General features: G+C 29.9%; 2 protein-coding genes and 1 long non-coding RNA gene across 3 annotated transcripts in view; all 3 read right to left on the bottom strand.

Annotated features, from left to right (window-relative positions):
* Window positions 1-23,095, bottom strand: part of LOC143206624 (trissin receptor) — a 421,579-nt gene that overhangs the window by 20,629 nt on the left and 377,855 nt on the right. Inside the window, exon 5 of the mRNA XM_076419237.1 lies at window positions 4,035-4,229. Coding sequence (XP_076275352.1) covers window positions 4,035-4,229 — 195 coding nt within the window. The remainder of the gene's footprint in view (window positions 1-4,034; window positions 4,230-23,095) is intronic.
* LOC143206623 (uncharacterized) overlaps window positions 1-23,095 on the bottom strand; it is a 419,549-nt gene that overhangs the window by 103,810 nt on the left and 292,644 nt on the right. The window lies entirely within an intron of this gene.
* Window positions 9,277-9,823, bottom strand: LOC143193964 (uncharacterized). The gene is made up of 3 exons (XR_013005149.1): window positions 9,677-9,823; window positions 9,464-9,537; window positions 9,277-9,404 (listed from the first exon to the last, which is right to left on the bottom strand). It is a non-coding gene; the product is annotated as an uncharacterized LOC143193964 (long non-coding RNA).

Raw genomic sequence — 23,095 nt, 5'->3', positions numbered from 1 at the left:
GTTGGGGAGACAAAAAATCTATTATAATTTTATGTGTGAAAATTGTACCGTATTTTAAAACTATGTTTTACACCAAATGTGAGTACATCCATTATAGGCTAATTATCTAGACTAAATATATAGAAGACAATATTAAGAAGAAATTACTTGTAGTTAATGACTAGTTGTAACATATGCTTAAAAAAATTAGGAATGTCTGATGGTTATAACTTGAACTATCAATATAATTTTTATAACACAATTAACATTGTTGATCAGTGGAGTGAAGTGAATTTCATAGGAAAAACCGCAATGTTAATTAATACATGAACATTGTTACTAGAGAAACTAAATTATGATGGATGTATTTTCCTAGATATATACGTATTTTTAAGTGCAATGATTTATTAATTTGTCTGGACCTATTCCAAGGTTCTTGTATACTCGATCTTATGTGGCATTCGACGCCTTGAATATCGATGATTATCGCAGCCATTAATTTAATTAAGTAGTAAATTGAGATATTCTAAAGGTACGTAAAATAATTAGACGAACCGATGAAAGCATTCAATATGTTCGAAAATGCAAGAACGCTGATTCGTAGACGTTCCTCTGCTCTGTATGTATCTAGATTCACGTTGCATCATATAATACACTTCGACATGAAGTGGCATTTCTCTAACATTCAATTAGTGCATGAATTGAAGCCAAGAGGTCCTATTTAAACCCAACAGATTTGTTTTTAAAAATATATTTTCACGAATTTCCTTATACTAAAAAACAAATAGTTCAGATATGAACGACCACGTAATTATCAAGTTTTAAATAATTAAAAGTTCCTACTTGAATTAATATTTTGATAAAACTGGGTCAGTTTTATAAAAATATTATTCGATCAAGGATCTTCCCTAATGACAGAGACAAAGTCAATTGGAATAAATAGCAGTATATCAAAACCTGTAACTATACTTAAACTTGGAGGATTGGCAATGTTTTCTAATTTAACTTTTTTTCATTCTTAACATTTTTGATATTACAATAAATTATAAATATGTTAATTGATATTCCTGTATTGACTAAAGTTTAACCTTTTAAATACAGTTTTCACAATAATGTCGAAAATATTCCTTTACCAAAGACTACAAAAAAATAATTCAAAATTAAAATAAAGTCGTTATATCTGTATTACGTGTGAATAGATTTTAATAATTGTATTTTGGTTGTATTGAAATTTGTTGAGCTATATTTCTAGACGCATACGCACTGAATACAAGTTATCAAACAAATTACCTAAGTAGATGTGCTATATACTCAAATATTTTATTTCCAATCGTCCTTTCAGAATAAGATACGGCGATAAGTTTTAATAATTAAAAGTAGTATTCTTGGTCCACTATTATATTTACTCTATATCAGTGATATTCCCAAATGTGAAGAAGTATAAATTGCCAAAATTATAATTAACTTAAATTAATAAATTAATAAATTAATTAATAATAAAAACATTCAAACAATTATAAATAATGCACAAACATATGTCAACAACATTATTGAAACTAATATTGAACATAATTTTCCGGACATACAAACCGAAAATTCGATGATTGAATTAGTCACGCCCAAAGAGTTAACCAAAGTTATTAAAACTGACATTAACCCCAGGACATCACCAAGCTACGATTTAATAACTGGAGAATTACTGCAAAAACTACCACAAAAGGGAATTATAAAACTCACCAAATTGATCAATACAGCATTTAGATTAAAACGTGTCCCAGACATTTAGAAGATGGCGGAAATTATAATGATCCCAAAACCTGGGAAGTCACCAAACGAAATTAAATCCTATAGACCTATATCACTGCTGCCAGTAATATCTAAGGTTTTTGAAAAACTCCTGTTGAAAAGAATAAAACCGATCATAGAGAGAAAAAACCTAATACCAACACACCAGTTTCGGTTTATTAACAAACACTCAACAATTGACCAGGTCCTTAGAATGTTATTCTATGGAGGTTATTGAAAAAGCCTACGAAAGTCAAAAAGTATGCTCAGCTATATTCTTAGATGTAGCACAAGCCTTCGATAAGGTTTGGCATGAAGGCTTTGTTCATAAACTACAGAAAATGCTACCAAAACAACACACCGAACTATTAAAATCATACATTACAACCAGAATCTTTAGAGTCAAGCAAGAAGAAGCTTACTCTACAATAAAAGAAGCTAAAGCAAGTATACCACAAGGAAGTGTACTGGGAGCAATGCTTTATCTACTTTACACTTATGATATACCACAAATGGAAAATATCACGATGGCTACATTTGCTGATGATACTGTGATTATAGCTGCCGGAGACAATACTGAAGAAGCGTCACGAAAATTACAACAGGCAAGTGACAATATAAATAATTGGACACAAGCTTGGAAAATAAGAATTAATGAAAGTAAATCTGTACAGGTGCAGTTCACCTATAAACAGACCGTACAAGCACCAATAACATTAAATAACACTATCATTCCATATAGCAACAACACTAAATATCTCGGAATAAATCTCGATGCAAAACTTCGCTGGAAGGAACATATAAAGAAGGAAAGACAAGAACTGGAATTGAAATATAGGAAAATGTACTGGCTAATTAGAAGAAAATCACAATTATCAGTACATAACAAATTGCTATTATATAAGCAAATATTGAAACCTATATGGACATACGGAGTTCAATTATGGGGATGTTCTGCAAAGAGTAGCATTAATAAAATACAAATTTTTCAGAACAAAGTCCTGAGAAGTATTGTTGGTGCACCCAAATGCTATAGGACTGATTACCTACATCGAGACTTCAGATATCGACATTCAGTCAAGAAATCAAGAGAATTGCAAGGGGGCCTGAGAAAAGACTCCATTCTCATACTAATATTGAAATATTGCAACTTTCGGATACCACCAGAACAGGACATAGACTCAAAAGAAACAAACCATCGGAACTTGTGTAGTGTTGTGTAGTGAGGTGCATATATTAAAAAATTCAGCAATGACATGTATAAACATTATTTCATCAGAGACTGAGTCAGGGCCGATGTGTTCTACTAGTTATATACCTGGATTTAAGTTAGCATAAAGACAAATTGTAAGTTAGACGGAAGCGACTAGTATCAATGTATTAATTAAATAATAAAAAAATATATATTTCATATAGATTTAAATTATCGAATTTAACCGTTTGGTTACGTGACTTAAGATTATTTATTTATATTTCACACTTTATCAAAAGATGTCGCTAATCAAAATACATATTCTATTACTCATCAAATTATGATTATGATGGAGTCATTAATTATTGGCTATTGATATAAGACGAAAACTTATTTTCTAAAACATACCATTTTTTAAACAGCAATGTTTTCTATACCTTATATTTTCCTTTTATAACAATGGTATGTTTTATAAGGCTAAAGGTAACGTACAAGCGTAATAGTATTTTATATTACTTTCTAACGTTTTTAGAAATATCATATTTTTGTAAAAAACAATCAAATTTAATAATAATATAGTATATGGGTAGTCAGGCGGGAACATCGAATTTTATTTCTTATACTCCTCCCTCGGGTTCTCTATGGTAGTATAGAAAGTTGTTTTAAACACCTATTTTTACAGAAATCTTAAGCTGAAATCAATTTCTTGATGTTTGTTTTATCACTTACAGAATCAGCTATATTCCATGACTTTAAATCACGATGTACTTAGTTTGCTTTTTGTTTTCCGTACTTCCATAATGTCGAGTATCTAGTCAATAGGTTATTTTTGGCCTACATTTCTTTCATCTTGTCCCAAATAAAATTTCATTTTACGCATAACATTATAAGTAGACCCCTAAAACTATTTTACAACGTTCGTACAATGCGAATTTGTTGAATTAACCTCATTATGAACCATGTGAGATAATGAATTAGTTTTGTTGGGCAATGCAATATATAGAAAACAATATTACACAACTTTTTTCTATAGAATAACAATTTAAACTAACGTTCTAACATAAAATTTTATACTTACCGACATAACTCCCAAAGGAACAACGTAGAACAAAACAAAATGGATCATATCGAATAGTTCCGAATTGTACAGCTGCCTGTTCAGCACACACACGGTCTCTTTAGAATCGCCTGTACCAACAGTCACGGCACTGCCCCAATAAAACTTCGGCGTACTGTATATGATGCAGATGGACCACACTCCGCATATGATCAACTGTAAAAAAATCAGAAATATTAAAACGAAATACATGCGTGTTTTCATTATTAAGATTAAATTTTCATAAATCCATTAGGGTCTAATTCTCATGGAAAATTCTTTGACAGGTTCGAACTCAATTTTGAACCATCCACTATTGCGCCAGGATTTTCCTGAAATATCGAATCATTTTTCTATCTCAAAAAAAAAAGAAAAGCGAATAAAGCTTTAAAACGTGTAATGGAGGGAAACGTTTTTGATTTGTGTTAGCTATTGCTGTGGGGAAAAAGCTTATTTCGTGTTATTTTTTCAAATTAACCCGGAATTAGGTTAATGTTACATGTGTGTGGGTTTTTTTGTAATAATAGCTGTATTTAATTTTAAATAAGTATAATTTAAATGATTATTATACAATTTAAAATATTATATCTTTTATTATATATATATATATATATATATATATATATATATATATATATATATATATATATATATACATATTAAATGAACGCGTGTATAATATCCCGTGTTCGTGGCTTTTTGTTGATCAGAGTATAACACCATCAAAGGCAAACTGAAGCTGCTGTAAATTAACATAATTTATTGGCAGAAAGTTACAATTCAGGTGTACGTTTACCAAAGGTGGATTTTTGTTCCTCATTTTGCTGAGTCTTAGACAGTTGGAATTTGGAGATACCTTGGAATACTATTCCGCAATATGGAAATTTGAGAAGAAAGATTATCAAAGGCAAACTGGACCGAATACATCCTTTCTTCACTTTTTCTTGAGGGGGGTCTCATATAGCTGACTGCTATGGTTATGGTTTCTCGGAGAAGAAATGGTGTGTTTTGTCCAGCTGTGAGATGTTATAAATGAAGTGTTTGGAATTAGTTTCCTTTTTATATATAGTTTACAAGTAAATTAAAAGTTTTATTTTAAATCCTCTACTATTCATAACTTATTAGCTCTAAAACGTCTTATAAAGATAATCGAAGAATTTCTGATAGAAATATGATATATAATGTTATCTCTTATGTACGGACTAATATCTAAGTCTATCTGGATGAAACTTGTTCTTAATGACTAGAAAAAATTTAAAAATTTTGTAAATATTCTTGGCAAAAAGTAAAAGTAATAACTATCGACTATGTTGACAACTATCGTCTGAAAACGACTATCGACTCCTCAAAAATTGTAAATTTTACTATCGATGTGATGCAGTCGACTACTTTTTACCATCTACTAAATCATTCGACTAGTTTTTAGGCCAGGGGCAAAATAGGACGTAGCTTGCTGATGCAGTGCGAGTCATGGCGAGATTTGGTGGGTTTAAATAACGATAGCTACCGCGGAATATTGCTTCGCAGCGTGCTATGGCATTGTTTTGGCTAACGTGATCTTGCGGAACGCAGTGTTCTTGTCGCAGCTTTTGGCCAAAAGTTTCGGTGAGTGTTTGAAAATGGAAGAAGAATTAATCGAGTCTGTGTGTATTCGACAAGTTTTATTCGATACAAGGCAGGCAGACTACATGAGGATATTCTGATTTCCTGCGTGTTGCCCAGTAGCTGTATTGCTTCCACGTTTCTGTGATTTAGTAACCCTATTTCTTGCTTCAAGGCCAAATCTTGGATCACTTGGTGTATCCATTTGATCACAAGGTTATCATGCAGTTCTTCATCAATTACGTAACGATATGCATTGTTAATTAATCGTGGAACATTGTTTTGCATACGTTGGATTACTAGTTTGTTTGATGTTTTAGTACAACCTAGTATTTGCACCTCATAGGTCCAAACTGGCTTTATGATTCATTGATAAACCAATATCTTTGATTTTAGGCCTAGTTGAGAGTATCTTCCGACTAAGCAGTATAGTTTCTTGAGTTTAATCTGCTCTGCTTTTTGTCTAACGTGATGTTTTGTCAATTTAACGTACCATCGAGATGTATTCCGAGGCATTCAGCTGATTACGATTGAGGAATCGGTCATCCGTCAAGTGATGTAATTAGATATTTGTCATTTCACCGCAACGTAAAATTAACATGGAGGAATTTGTAGCTATTGAGCTGTATTTTTGATTCCAGTCCATTTGTAAATATTGTTGATCGCTACTTGTACGTTCTCTAGAGCACTAGACAGAGATACATATTTTGTCATGATAACTGTGTCGTTGGAAAATATTACAACTACTGTTTATTTTGTTGTTGGGTGGCCAGTTTTTCAAATAATATTGGTATCGCAGGTAGCAGCGAAATAGGCCTGTAAAATTCAACTTGTTTTGTCGATTGGTCAGGTTGCTATGAATGTTTGAGGTAGAGTTTCCATTTGAGATCTTTGTGGTGGATATTATATGATAAAAGGTAGCTATAATATATTTGTCATATCATCAATAATGTAAGTATAATAATAATCATGTAAGCATTTTACAAAGCCATAATAAAAACTTATTTTGTGAAGGTAACGGCCTGTAGGTTTTCCTACTTACATTTTAGCTTTCTTGGCATTTCGAAGTTGAATATGTTCTTTTCAACATAAAACGCGAACTCACTCTCGGCAAAATTGCCTATTTTCCTTACCCACAGTATAAGAAGAACTCGAATTCTTCAAGCTCTAAAAAGTTCAAACAACGAAGATCAATCCACGATAAATTGAATCTGACCGTCCAACTATAATTATGAATACTATGTTAAGAAATAGTATGGACTTAAGTTTTTTCGGGATCTATAATATTTCTGTATGCTATAAGATTCAAATTTTAAGTATTTTCTCAAAATAAGCCATAAAAACCCTGTGTAATTATTAGCTCTAGATTCTCAGCAAACCTACTTCATTTGTTATTGAGTTTGGCAGTCACTGTGTCACTATGCAACATTGCCATTTTACAAAGTACGGAGAATGAGAATTATTTAGTTACATTTTGTCACATTTGTTTTGACTCTCAAAATTAATTAGGGTATTCTTTAATTTTTGCATCTTAATTCGAATTTGAACAAACATTTGATGAAAGTTGCTCCTGATGAGTATCAATTTCATGGTTTATTGTGATTTTGTTTGCAAATTAAATACAGTTCTATAGCAAATTTGATATGTTTTAGTTAAAATTGAGCCTGTTAAAGTAAGAATTCGGGAAAATATTATTTGATGTGCTCTATCTAATAATAAGTAATAATATGAAAATTACAGATGATTAATCATACGTAAATATCTTGGTATGAGAAGATGCCATGTATAAACAGACGTTAAAATTTTAATTTGAAATATATATATATATATATATATATATATATATATATATATATATATATATATATATATATATATAGAGAGAGAGAGAGAGAGAGAGAGAGAGAGAGAGAAATAGATAAAACAAATATTTTTAAAAACATATTTAAAAGTCCTTAGTAACATTTGTTTTGCATTAGTCTTCAAACTAAACATTGTATAAATAACCTTTCTTGATCAATTATATTACTCGAATTACGAATTCATTATTATTATCATAATTATATCAATCATTATTATATTACTTATAATATACATACATAGAAATATACATACAATTTACAAGAACCGACTTTTTAACAATATTAATGTTAATATGTTATAAGGCATAGCACTAACGATTATAATATTATCTGAGTTTCCAGTTATGTTGGTAATGAAGAGGTTAAATAGATGCCGCAATAACTTGCTGTGTTTGACTCATCGCAATTAGAAAACTTATATTACGGAAAATGAAGAAAATATTAGTAAGCATTAAATTAACACTTTTAAGAATTTAATCATTCGATATAATAAACTATGATTTATTATGAATTGTTGCAGTCTAAAAATGCTAATTTCCTATATCAAACAATACATTCACAAATTTGTTCTACTAAATCTTCAATGTTAATGATTTGAACAGACTCACAGCTTTACCTTACTGAAATAAAAATATCCTTCAAATAAAATAACAGTCCTTCAAATACATAGTCACTTCAAAATAGCAATGACATGGGAAATTTCGCAATGTTGGCAACAAAATATTACTATAAATAAAATAATTCAACAAATATTCTATTAAATATAATTTATTTTAACATTATAATACATCTACTACATATATTATCAAAGAACTTAAAACTACAATTAATTATACAGCCACAATATTTTATAGGTTAGAGTTGTTTTATTAAATGTACATTAAAATTTTTCTACACTGGTATAGGTAGGGTTCTAGGCGCGTTTTTTTATGTAGTGGTATCTCCCGAAAGCCTAATCCACATAATTAACAATTGCATATCTGTATAATGTATTTTACTTTCATTAGAGACTATATTTAATTTTTATGCTTAGTTCTTGTTTCTTGCGATGCAATGTATCCTTGTAAAGTCAACAATAACACACGTGCTCATAAAGCTTTCACACTCTATAATACAATTCCCTACAACTAACGTATATTAATTGTATACTGACCTTTAGTGGCTTCCTCTTTCATCACCCTGTCTTGGTAATCGTCAGCATTTAATCATAAACCAAAATTCCTATGGTTTTATTCAATCACTGTTACAAACATTAATCAAGTGAAAACTTGCTCAAGATTCTACTATTTGTCAATTTCTTCCTCAATGTGTCTGATCGAGCTCACACAAACCAAATGTGCTATTTTCAACAATTCCTCTTTCCATAAATCCAGACAGTTCTGGTTTAAATATCCTCCTCGACCTGAATATCTATTGTAATAATTCTTTGCAATACGCCATGCAATACAATATCAATTTAATTGGATTAAATATGCAGTGAGGAAGATGTAATACTCTGGCCATAACATTCAGTAATCTGATGTACTATGTATCTTTTCTCAGGCTTATTTCTAAAAAAGTAAATTACATAAAATGCAATTAAGTATTTCATTTATATTTACCAAGTAACAATTTGAAATAGTTCATTCTTTAACATGATTTCCTCGAAACTTATTTTATGTACTTTAATCCATTCCTTAATTGCAGCCTATGTTGGTGCACTTGTTGGGATTTGCCCCACCAATGTACTATATATATGGTAGATATGGTGCATTGTATATATGTTCAAACTACTGCAAAAACAAGTTATGGTTCATTTCTTCATGGTAGTCACCCTTGGACTTAGAGAAACACTAATTCTGCACCAGATATAAAACCATTCCTGTTTTCAGCATGAAGAACTATATGTCTGCAATGAATAAATGTTATGACTAACAAAACCTAATTGATAGTTATTCCAACATTTACCTTTTTCCATCAACTTTTGTTGCCTTCACACTATATTTATTATCATCTTGCCATGAGCAACCCACTGTACCATTCTAAAATATTCATGTATCATTTAAATATATAAATTGATATATTTCTTTCTTCATTTTGTTATATGCTATTAAAAATTGTATTTTTTTTAAATCAATCTCTGGAAGTTCCATTAAACCCCTTCGTGGGTTATCTTTACACCACTAAAATCCTATATTATCAAATAATGTATGAACGGATGTTCTACATCTCTCAAATAGCTTTGGATTTTATGGGTACTTTCCAGACTAACAATTTTCTCTGATATAATTGTATTAAATTATGTTTCGATTGAAAAAACTAACTACTGTTTTATACACTTCGTATACTTGATCTCCGAAACACCAAGCTGATTTTGATTCGTCACCTGTTTCGCATAAACAAGGTTTCTTTTTGGCGAATTTAAGGTTATATGGTTTTTTATTTTTTGAGATAATTTAGTACCCGTACCCGTGTCTAATTACAGTGCAGCTGCAAGGCGAAGCAAAATATTTCCAATAAAAACCGCGGCGATTTCAAATTTATTAAAACAAAGGGTTGAGACAACGTTTGCCGATTTATAACCCGTAATTATAATATTTTGAAGAATTTTCAGAAGTTTGGCAAACGGACAACTTTTGTAGGCTCATTCCGTTACATGTTCGAACTTCTCTAACAGCATCTTATCTCTTTTTAAATAAAATAAAATGACAAGGATAATATTGTCTGACTGTAAAACGAATTTATCACTTTAGATATTGACACTCGTGTCACTGATATTTTGAATTGACTATATATTAGTGTAAATTCTCACAGAAAATATTCCAGATATAAACACAAAATTACGGAGATCGCAATACTTGTTTGCTGTCCTAATGCCGGAAGTAATATCACCATTTTATATCATAATTTTGTTTCCATTATAAAAGCTTTTATGTGACAACGTGTCAATCTGTGAATTCCAAGGTATTGATAAATAAGCTTCTAAAGCATTCATAAGTATTTATGGAGAAAAATACATTTGGCAGTTTTAATTACATTTTTCTGAAAATGGAAACAAAAAAACAAGCCGGCGATCTATGGCATGATGGAATTAAAGCTGTACCGCCTTGATTCCTTGTTGTAATGGATTCTTAAATCGTATTATTCTTTTTATGGTTAACAATGAGCAAGAATTCTAATTCTTAATCCTCTACTCAAGCAAGTTATCTTGATTCCTTGTTGTAATGGATTCTTAAATCGTATTATTCTTTTTATAGTTAACAATGAGCAAGAATTCTAATTCTTAATCCTCTACTCAAGCAAGTTATCTTTTGTTAATTGAACTAGTTAATATTGTTGAGCATTAGAAGATTTATTGATAAAAAAATTGAATATATTGCTTAGTATATATAGTATTAATATACTCTTTAATACTATGTCATAGATATATTTAAAAATAATAATTATTATGTTTATCCAATCAATTCAACATAATATGTTATGTATTTAGAATGCCTCTAAGAGTGTAAATCATTTTTAATAAATATGTTTTTACATTAAAAGTTATCATTATATCATCATATAACTGAAAAACGAAAATCTATAATACGGACAAATCGTGCTTATCTTTCATATTAATATTGTTAAAACATTTTTTGCTATAAAGTATTATTAAAAAACTCCAAAGAATGTACCATTTTGAAGTTATATTTAATAAGTTGTAAATAATAAATAATAAGTGGAAATAAATCTCCTATTAACCGTGTGGTATATTTAAAAATTCAGTTGAAAAGTCCCCGGCCTACCATAGTAAAACACATTTTTTTGGCAAATTTTTTTTATTCAACAAATTCCGCTCAATGGTGATACACTGATTATAGCGACCATCCAACTTTTCGATACAATTTTTGTAGTATGATTTGTCCTTTGCTTCAAAACAGGCTTCAGTTTCGGCGATCACCTCTTCATTTGACGAAAATTTCTTTCCACCGAGTATTCTTTCGAGATGTGAGAACAAGAAATAGTCGCTGGGGGCCAGATCTGAAGAATACGGTGGATGAGGAAGCAATTCGAAGAGCAATTTATGGATTTTTTCCATCGTTTTCACTCACTGGTGACACAGTGTATTGTCATGGTGAAGCAGTCTTTTCCTTCAAAAGCGGCCGTTTTTCGGCGATTTCGTCTTTCAAACGGTTCAATAACGCTATGTAATAGTTGCTGTTGATGGTCCTTCCTTTTTCAAGGTAGTTAATGAAAAATATTCCATGCGTACCCCAAAATACAGACGCCATAACCTTGCCAGTCGACTGTTGCATTTTCCCATAGTTTGGAGCGGGTTCATCATGTGCAGTCCACTCGGATGACTGTCGATGGGACTTGAGTGATTGGACGGAGTGAAATGATGGATCCATGTTTCATCCATTGTCACATATCGACGCAAAAACTCGGGTTTACTACGCTTCATTATCTTCAAACACTGTTCCAAATCATCAACCTGTCGTTCACCCATCACCCACTTTGCACAGAGCTTTCTCATACCCAAATATATATGAATGATATGATGTACACGTTCAGTTGCTATTTTTAGAGTGTCTGCTATTTCATTCAATTTCAATTTACTTTCATTCAAAATCATTTTGTTGTTTTTTTAAATGTTCCACTGCGTTCACCGTCTTCGGTGCTCATTTCACCACATCTAAACTTAGCATACCAATCCTTCATGGTTGATTTTCCTGGGGCAGTGTCCGGAAAATTTTTTGCCTCAACTGTATTTTTCCCTTCAAAAAGCAATATTTATCAACACGCGAAAATCCTTTTTATCCATTTTTTTCAAAATAACAAAAGTTGTTTCAGTAAAAATGTTATAATTCATAAACTGATGATCCGACAACTGTCAAATTTATACAAGCATCTTTTGAGGCTTAGGGCTGACAAAAAAAGGGGATTTAATTCTAGTAGCACCATCTATGTGTCAGGCCGGGGACTTTTCAATTGACCTGTTAGTTCTTATATTTGGAATCTTTAAAATGAATGTAAATATGACACGTCGTTCATTTTGAGAACTTGATTTTGAGAAGTGGTATTGTTGGTTAAAGTGAAGGAAGTTTTCAGGAATTCAAAAGTTTAAAAGTTCAAAATATATTATTTTTAACTTAATATTTTTTTCCTACATTTTTTATTTACTGTATCAAGAGAAGTAAAATTAAATACGTATTATCATTTTTACTAAAAGTAGTCAAAAGTCACTTTGCGCAATTTTGTAAGTAAAGTGGTATAATTTGATTTTTGTTTGAGCTGATCCAGCAGACGCTGCCCTGTCTGAGCTATGAATATACAATACGAACTAAAATAAATAATTTAAAAAAAATCAAAATATAGTGTATATTGTACGGATTTTTTTGTGCACAAAATTGTTAGTTGCATTTTCTGGTGTGGAATTGAATAATATTGTTGATTTTATATTTTTTGAAAAAAGAAATTCACAATGAAGTATTACGTAGTACCGTTGAACATGCAAATTAATGAAACTCCACTCCAAGTGTTGCAAATTGATGAATGCACCATGGTGGACAAAAAAGATTTGGGGGAGGAATTAATGATTGTGCTAGAAGAGCCATTTTAACGTGGAATTAATAAAAACATAATAATTTCTCGAAGTCAACGATAGTGGCTCTGGTGGTTATACCAATGCCGCTAATCTCACTTTCTCACTGGCGCAATACAACCCAGGGGCTCCTTTTTTAAACGTAAATGCCTTACAATGTGGACACGCAACGTTCATTGGTTCAGTGCCAACAATTTGCTGTGATCTATAATCGATTGGCGTCTTACACTACAGCTCGATGGGCATTTCTACGCCTGAGATTCTAGGCTGCACAAAATTATTATGTAATTCATATCTAATGTATATATTCCGATGAAATTTATTTGACACTGGCCAGTTTGACTTCCTCATATATATCTTTGACATGAAGCATTGCAAGTTCTACAACCTAAACTATTGAAGAACATTTGACCATAGAGGATTAAAATATAAATAAAACATTGATTATATTAATGTTTCTGTATGGATGTGTACCATGTGTTTGTTTATTAAATCTTGCTAAAAACTGATATTTACTTTAATATAATTCATTAAATTAATGTAATATTTTTAATATAAATTTAATTTAATATAAGCAGTGAACTAACTGCTATGATGCAAACTAAACGCTCAGATCGAATAGACTGTATACTATATATGTATACATATATATGTATATATAAAATGGATTTTCACAGATAATTCGATTGTTCTTTTCCATAATCTTTTTCAATTAATTGATTTAATTAATAATAATTAACTCAATTTTTTGAATTTGAATTTCATAGAATGTTCACAAACTAATCTAGAATTGATAGTTAAAAGAAGTGTTGAGAACTATCGAGTGAAAATAGTCGAATTAGTCGATAGTCATAAAACGATAATCACGAAACAGCCGTACAATACATTATAGTCGATAGTCAAGAAACTAGCGATTAAAAGTAGTAATTACTACTTTAGTCAAATATAGGCCTGAACTGTTTTCATATTCATTATAACAGATGGAGATGTACGAATTCCTTCCCGTACTAATTTTGAGAAACGGACGAAGATAATTGTTTACTTCTCTGTATAGATCATAGAGTAATAGAGATGCAACTCAATAGACGACTTTGGCGCAAAGTTTTGCTTTCCCCAACATCCAGAGGGAGCCATAATGGGCCACTCAAGTAATTTGATTGGTCAATTTAAATCTCCATTATAGGCACTTGTAAGAAAAATATTTTACTGTGAAGACATTTGATTTGATTGACTCATTAGTAACGTTTGGCACGTGACAGCCTGGACGTCATGTTTAATTGACCAATTAAATTTAAATGAAAAACTTTTTTTTTCTTAAATAATTTTATTAAATTAAATATACATATAAATATAATATTTAAAACTAAATAAATATAAATATAATCTATAACAATAAATGTAAATTTATAATGTAAATTTATCTACAAAATATAAATATAATATAAAAATAAATATGTCTATAAAATATAAATATTATATACATATATATAAAACCATAACCAAAAAACTTTGGTGCATTACAAATCAAAATTTTCTCTTCCATCTCTCCGTCAGTACTTTTAATATTTTATCCGAAAGATCATTATGGGATGTACAATTGAAGGGTTTTAAATTAACTTTTCTTAAGCATTTGACAAACATTTTGTTATATTATCGATGTGGCAAAATCGCTGAATAAAATAAGATACAGCTCAAAGACCTACTGACAATATATTAAAACAATTTTGTTAGAGTCTGGGACATGAGATATTATTTTGCCTCTATAAAATCAGTCTCAATTTGTGGGTCTACTGATTTATTCATAATTGTATGTAGACAAAAATCACCCTTAATTTCTTTTCTATAAAGTTTTACTAAATAACCTGAGATGTACCGTAGTGTAAAACATATCACTTTGTTTTTTCTTATAGGAACATCTGGACTGAAGTTATAGAATCAAGTAATTAACAGTAAGAATGAGCAGAAAGGGCTCACGGACTGTCTCACAAATGTCGATACTTGCATTACTCGAAATGATACTTGCTTCGAACACTCTGGTTGTTGGCCTGGATCGATGGAAATAGGCACTACAAATATAGTAAGACAGTTTAGAAATTAATGGTAACAATTATGAACAGAAATGTGACTGACTCCTTCAATTTACCTTCTATATAATTTTGATTTTGATCCACTTCCATTTGTATATATTCTGGGCTCGTGGTATTATTTTCATCATCATTAAATTGTTCATAAGTACTTAAAGAATACTTTAAATGTATCACAAAAATATCTCCCATAGTAACGATAGTAAATGTGTTTCATATTTAACCCAACCAGTTTAGGATTTTTAATGTTCTCTACTTATTTCTTGAAGATCGTTTTTTTAACGGAAAACGATGATGCATTTTCTCAATGTGGCGTGCAAAATAAACAAACCATAGAACGAAATGAAGCAATCGGATTCCGTCGCAGCTCATAGCATAGCGAATAAAACAAGTAATGTAGGGACATCTACATGTTGGTCGTCGCGAAATATTTAGCCAAAATTTAGTTAATTCTCTATTTCTCTATGGTATAGATCAGTTAATTTAAAATAATTTTAAATTAATTTAATAATCGGAAAGTAACAATGATATAATATAATAAAAGTAAATGGTTTATTTCTATTTCAATCCAGTATGTATATTACGATTTTTTTTTCAACAGTGCCATAACTATTATGCAAATGTATGTATTCCTTTTCTAACTTCCTCTGGGAAAGAATCGGAATGAAATAATTGCTGAAATGTATTACCTACAAATAACAGTTACATTTTTAGTGATGTAAAATTATTTTTATATTTCATATATTTCACTTTATTTTAAAGAGGAACGAAGCATTTACCAATAAATATTTCAAGAATATTTTAAGATTATTACTCATTGAAACTTGAATGAAAGAAGTTCAAATATTCAAAAGGCATTGAACAAAAATCGGGACACTTAGAAAATCGAAAAAGTTAATTACAAAATACCTAATAGTTGCCAAGATAACATAAATTCAATTAAAACTATTTTTCTATTTATCAACCAACATGTTGTTCTTTTCTTTACTCTATTACATATAGTTCTAATATGCTGTTATATTACAGTACAATATAATGTTATTTACAATCATACTACAAACCAAAGATAAAACAGTATATATATTATGTATGAATCTATGTAAGTATAAATTCGGAACATTATTTTCAAGGTTTTAGGACTAAATAGTGAGTGAAAGAACTCGACTGAAACAGTAGATAGTAAAAAGTAGTCAAATCAGTCGTACCGAAAACAGCGACTGAAACTAGTAGATAAAAAATAGTCAATTACTAAATAGTCGATAGTTTTCAATACTAGCTAAAAGCTTTATATAAGAAACTTTCATTTGTTTTACATGGCTATTTAGATTTTTTGTAATTAATGAATCTTAACCTCTCTATGTTGCACATTAACATTATGTTAAACAGTTTTTGAATTATTCTCATATCGATAATATTCGATCAGTATCACGGAACACATTATACAAAATTGCCACCCCGAGCTCTAAATATAGTTATCTCAATTCTGCTCACGTTTCGGACATTATTTATCTCAACCAATATCTTAATAATAAATTCGATTTATATATAGAAAACATTTAAAGGAATCTCCCATACTTTTCCAGTTAAAAGGCCTTTAAATATAAATGTACATATAAATCATAAATAGAAGAGAAGCAAACAGAAGGGTTGATTTAAGACAAATTCTGATTTCTGTTTACTGTCGATTTGGTTTTAATTGATTTTTAAATTACATTTTTTTTTCTGTTCCGGACTACATTTTTCATTGGTAGATAAATTATGTGCTGGTTGACTGGTGAGTTATTTGTTTGTATAAAAAATGCGCTAAAACGTTTTACTTAATTATCAAGTTATTTATGGTTGAGAGCTTATTTTCACCGTTTACGTTTACAAACTAGATTTCAGCAGGCTTTTCAAATTAATTACTGTTAATTAGCTCTGAAAGATAATTTTCAATTTTGTAGTGCTTATATATTTTTTTTAGCTGTAAATATATTGTATGTGTGGGTGAATTAGTTTTTGCTTCTTTAAATATAGTTTTTGTCGTTTGTTGTTGTAAGAGGATTAAAATTATTTCTGGAGACATAGCAGTTTTACGCTGTGGTATCTAAAGACGAAACTTTAATCGCGTTTTTCTTAAAATTCTTTTTTTGGAGTAGGTGGATGACTCAAGTTCTATTGATTCCAATTCCTGTCGTACACTTTAAAAATATTTGAATTTTTATGGTTGAATTTTTTGGAAGGTGTTGTTAACTATACCAACAACATTAGACCATACCTATTTTTAGTGACTTTGCGAATGTTATAGGTGATTGTCTGGGAAGTTTTAATATATTTTTAATATAATTTATAACAAATTCTACAATAATGATATTACGTTTTTACTATAAAAGCGCGGAAAGGGTCATTTATCAAAACGGTACATATACCAGTGATTAGTAGTTAAAGTTACGATTAGATCAACCACCAAGCCAGAAAAAGATTCATTCATTAATTCACCAGAGATATTTTGGATTTTCCCTGTTTAAATAATTGTTCTATAAATAGGCCTATAAATTAGATTTAAAGTTTTCTTTCCAATATAAACATTTATTGTGAAAAATCGGCGCAATGTCCTTCATTCAAAGTATTATCCATCGATAGTCACTATATTTTCCCATCTTTCAGACAATTTATGGATTCCATTTGGAAAGAACCATATATACTTTGAGGCTACCCACGAATCGACCCTTTTTGATTGCTTCATAAGAAGTGAAGCGCTGCTCAAACACTAATCATATGTCAGAACAAACAAAAGGAAAAAAACGGCTGGTGGGGTAGCACTTCCCATTTTAACCTTTAGTCGGACGTTGTCATGTTGAATAGTCAGTGAATAGTGAATGTTGAATAGTAACATCGTGTCTTTGTTCGTATTCCGGCCGTCTTCGTACAGTGCTCGGCTCAGAAACATCCGTTGTAGTCCATAGTAATCCCCATTGACAGTTTTATTAAGTTTTGTTACACTGAGTTGATTCTATCAAATATAGAGCACTAGCTAGTCCCCATAGTTTCCTTTCGTTTCGGATTATCACAATGGATCAACTCTCTATTACCAGTTACGTTACGATACAAGGCTAAACGTCTTTCAATGACTCTTGGTTTCAATTCATATGGCACAAAATATCCAAGCATTCGAATCATTCTCATGTTCTTCAAGTGATTGAAAATGGTCTCATATATCACATCCAACAATTCTTTATATTTCTTGCATGAATTTTTTATTGACCATCATTGAGTAATGCTTTTAAATCCTCTTCTTCAATATATTTGGCTGTCCAGAACATTCTTCTTCTTCGGTGTCAAAATAAATATTTTTAAAACCTTGAAAACAGAAATGTTGAAATCGATGAAGCATGATTGGCACAAGCTTCATGCAGAACACGAAGAACTTCAGTCGCTTTCAATTAATCTGAAGTAAAACGCAAATGCAATTTACTTGGTATAAATTCAGGCAAATTGAGCGCTTCAACATGAAGTTGGTTAAAAATAGTGTTGGGAACTACCGACTGAAATTGACTATCGACTGTTTAGTATTTTACTACTTTTTACTATCGACTGTTTCACTACTTTTACTTTTAGTTACTATTTTTGGTTCTACTTGTTTAATTCGATTTATTTTTAATGTTCTATTTTTGTTTATTTTTAATATGTAGTTTTATGATTTTTTAGGTAGTTTGCTTGTAAATAACAATATATTGTATAGTAATATTAAAGCATTTTATTACAATATTTTTCAAAATTGTTAAAGTAAAAGGGTGAAAAGATTAAAATTGTGAATGATAAATAGTAAAATACTTTTGGCTGTTTTTGTGACAATAATAGGTAACATTTGGGTTAATCTCTCGATTTATGTTAAAAAATATTCCCATTCATAATAAATAAATAAAGCATTTAGGTTATTTCATTCTGATAATATTTAATTATGTTATGGACTGGTTTTTTTTTCTATGATTAGGTATATGTTTAAATTTTTATATAGTATTTATGGTTATTGTACATTTTTATTTTTTAGGTTTTGTTTAAGTTCTATTTTATTGTCTAAATTTATTATAGTATATTATTTGAAAATAGCAATTAACATATTAAAATACGATAAAACATTTCTGGGGTATTTTTCCATTCCATAGAAAATTCCATTCCTTTTTACAGATCCACAGAACATTCAAATATAAAAGTAATTCTACTTCGTTTAGAATGAAATTTTTAATTGCATGTTAATAGTATTCAGTAATTATTTTTTCCTTTTCTTTTTTAAAGTTAGTTCGTGAAGGAATTTATACATTTGCGTCTCGCTTATACTACCGTAGGTAAATATAACCACATATTAAATTAATTGTTATCTACATCCTTTCCTTTCTGACAATTTATACAGGATTTGTATATCTTCGTCTGACATCACGAACTCAAAACTAAACATCTCGAACTGAAAAAAACATAATAATTACTACTTTCAGTCGCTAGTTTTTTGACTCCCATCTGTTTCAACTGTTTTGTGACTATCGACTGTTTTGACTGTTTTCAGTCGATAGTTCCCAACGCTGCCAGCTTGGTGGTGCAGTGGTAAACGCGATGGGACAGTCCTCCTACTGTTGCGATAGCCGCGGGTTCGAATCCTGCTGGGCCATGGTCGTACATTTATTTTTGTCATTGTTTAAAATTTGTGAATGTTCTAGGCAGGAGTGTAAAATCCGGCAAAGAAAATGATCTCAGTCACGCCAGTAACCAGGCTGGGTAAGACTGTCTTCTGGAATGATTTCTAAAGTTGGTCACTCGCCAGTCGGTAGGCTTTAATGCTGAGGACCGTGGTTCAGAGCCCACTTTAAACTGTAGGTCCAGATAAACCCATAGTTGGTAAAAGGAGACTTTAAAATATATATAAAAAAATTCCCAACGCTAGTTAAAAATATACCCCATGCGATATAATACACAGTAACACCATCTGTTGCTGAAGAAAGAAGAAGTAGTTTTAGTATAAAAGCACTTACTATCAACATATTGTTAACTTTATTTTATATTAAATAATAAATATAATGCTTCTTCAGATGTTCTCCTACTGCAATATAACTTGCATAGTGCAATAAAAAACCGTAATTTTATTAATAAGTCGTTCTGCAATAATAGTCATGCCGTGAATTAAGATTGCTATAACCAAGTAGTATATGTGCAAATACCTGCTTACATCACATATTATCTTTCCGAATTTTGAATATTATAGCAATTTGTTTATCGAATTAATTTTAATTAAATTAAAAAATTTAATAAAACAATATAATTTTAACATAAAATTATGCACCCAAATTATTTTTTAATCCAATTTTATGCTATTTCCCTTTATCAATTAATATTTATATAGAGAAGCGCTAATTATAGACACACAATAATAAATACCATTCTAGTAATTAAGCGAAATATCTGGCGCCATTTAATTTTCATAAATCCTCACAGAATACTTCGAACTAAAGTTCTAAACAACAAACAAATAATTCAACAGACAAACAGCAGCAAATTTGTTCGGGATCGAGGCGGCACTGAAAACTTTTCAGCGACGACGAGAGAGATTGCAATTTAAAAATCAATTAAAATAGATAAAAGAAAGTGCACGAACAAATAAATCTGAATTCATCCGCAAGCGATTTTCTGTCTTCTATTTTATTTTTTACAAATTGAATTAACAGATGCAATAGTGGAGAAAAATAATGCATATTTGTTATAATATTCCATGTTTCTATCAATATTTTGTGAAAAAAATATAGAGATATCGAATATAAACTTAAAAAAGCACACCCAGAGCACTTTATTAGTGCCTAATTTTGGGGAATCATAGCTCATATTCGGCAAAGTTCGGCAGTTTCCGCCTGGAAGCAATCGAAAGGTAGAATCTACAGCAACCATTTTGGGTTTGATCCTAGGACTGGTCTGTTTTGTAAGGTTAAGGATTTTGTTGTTTATTTAACAATTCAAGTCTGAAGAGGTATATGAAAACATTCCATCCAGGTAGGTATTATTTTATTTATTTTTTTTTTATTTATTCAAGTTTTATTTTAATGTTTCAAATTTGATTCAATTCCATACGAAATTCATTATATTTTGGGCCCTATATTAGACCCTGTGAAAATAAAACTACTGACAAATATTCAATGTCCTTTATGTGAGTATATCTCATCAAAATCACAGTTTTGGAGTGTAAACAATCAGCAATTCATAGGACTGTATCAAATGGTGAAAGGCTTTCAAAACTCCAGGAAAAGTAATGTGATATAGAATACATTAAAACACATGTAGCACATAAAAATGACGTAGATAAAATATCTCTGTTTAAATTAGATGTTAAAATTAAGTATGTGCCAGCCAAACTGGCTACCAAAATTTCAATGGATGCTATATTGAATGAAATCCGAGATAATTTAAGCAGTCGCAATTTAGTAAAGCATAAAGGTACCACAAAAGTGTTGAGGCATGGTATAGGCTGGGTTTTGTTATATAAGCCATCATCTGAATGGTTGAATACCTACCCCACTTTAAAGGAAGAATATGAAATTTAAAATAATATAGTCGTGACTGCATATGTGTATATTCTACACACGGACTTCGTGCATATAGATTTGAATTAAATTCATTTTATTGATTGGGACCAATTAGAATTTGTGTTTCTATACGTTGATAAATAAATTATATTTGTTATCTTACGTATATGTTCTTTCTTTTTAAAACTGAATATGTTTATAAAAGGTTCTTCATATTATATTTATTATATTATATAAGATGAAACTGGTACCAATAAACCTAGTTAAATATGAACTTGAGTTTCAATCAAAATGTTTGAATAATTTGTGCATTTTAGAATATATATCATACCTTTTAAGTATACGAATAATTTACAAGAATTAAAACTTTGATTTGTTATTGTAATATTTATATATAGATAAATAATTGCATATTGTTTTATTTTCTCGTTTTTCCTTTCAAAATTATTTAAAAATGAATCTTTATAAAATATTATACTTCAAAAAATTTAACAAATTTTTCATTGTAAGAGTTAATCATTCTATCAATAAACTTAGCTAAATTTGAACTTGAGTTTTAGGAAAAATTTTTGGTTAATTTGTGAATTTAACCTATGTATTATTATTACAAAAACGAAAAAATTGTTATTTTCTAGAACCTAAAGGTTCAAATAATATTAATTATTTTCTAAAGGATTCTCCCCTAGTACAGAAGTGGTTTTTGTAAGTAAATAATAATAAACTTAAGGGAATCTCCTATGAGCTCCTATATGACATGATAGAACATGAGAATGGAGAGGAATATGGGTCCAAAGTCTAAGTGTATATGTGCAAGCAAGCAACAATTATTACGTATAATTTTATCATTCAGCTTGTGTTATTTTATATTATCTAAATGATATTTAAGCGTATCAGGAACCTTAGTATCATTTTAATTCATTTGTGTGTAAGCTCTAGACTTTATTTATTGTTAAAAAATAGCAATCTCTTTTAAACGATTAATGGTATTCAGCATGAGCAGGATAATTTGATAAGAAACATAATAGTTAGGTGTTGCTTGTTTTGGCACATGAAAAAATAAATATGATTGAAAATGGCAAAAATGAACAAATTGGCTTCACTACACATAACATGAATAGTGTACGATGCGTATAAAAATATATAAAAATAAAAGAAGGTTTGGTAATTAATATTCAAATAGGTAATTCTTATATTCAGTAAATTTAAACTTTGTATTTTTAATTAAATATTTTAAAAAACGTTTTGTTTTTAATTGATAGTTTTTTAATTTACCATATTTTAGGCCATCACAACATACATTTAAGAAATAAGTTATCAGACTTCAGATTAGGTAATGGATACCGATGTAGTCTTAAAAACCTATTTTTTAAAATTTCCTCCTATAATAAAA

Source organism: Rhynchophorus ferrugineus, unplaced genomic scaffold (genome assembly GCF_030347505.1).
Source record: "Rhynchophorus ferrugineus isolate W39M unplaced genomic scaffold, kcgeb_rfMv2 rfM1, whole genome shotgun sequence".
Lineage (NCBI taxonomy): Eukaryota > Metazoa > Arthropoda > Insecta > Coleoptera > Curculionidae > Rhynchophorus > Rhynchophorus ferrugineus.
Note: the sequence above shows the minus strand (reverse complement) of the source record. Positions and strands in the feature narration are given on the sequence as shown.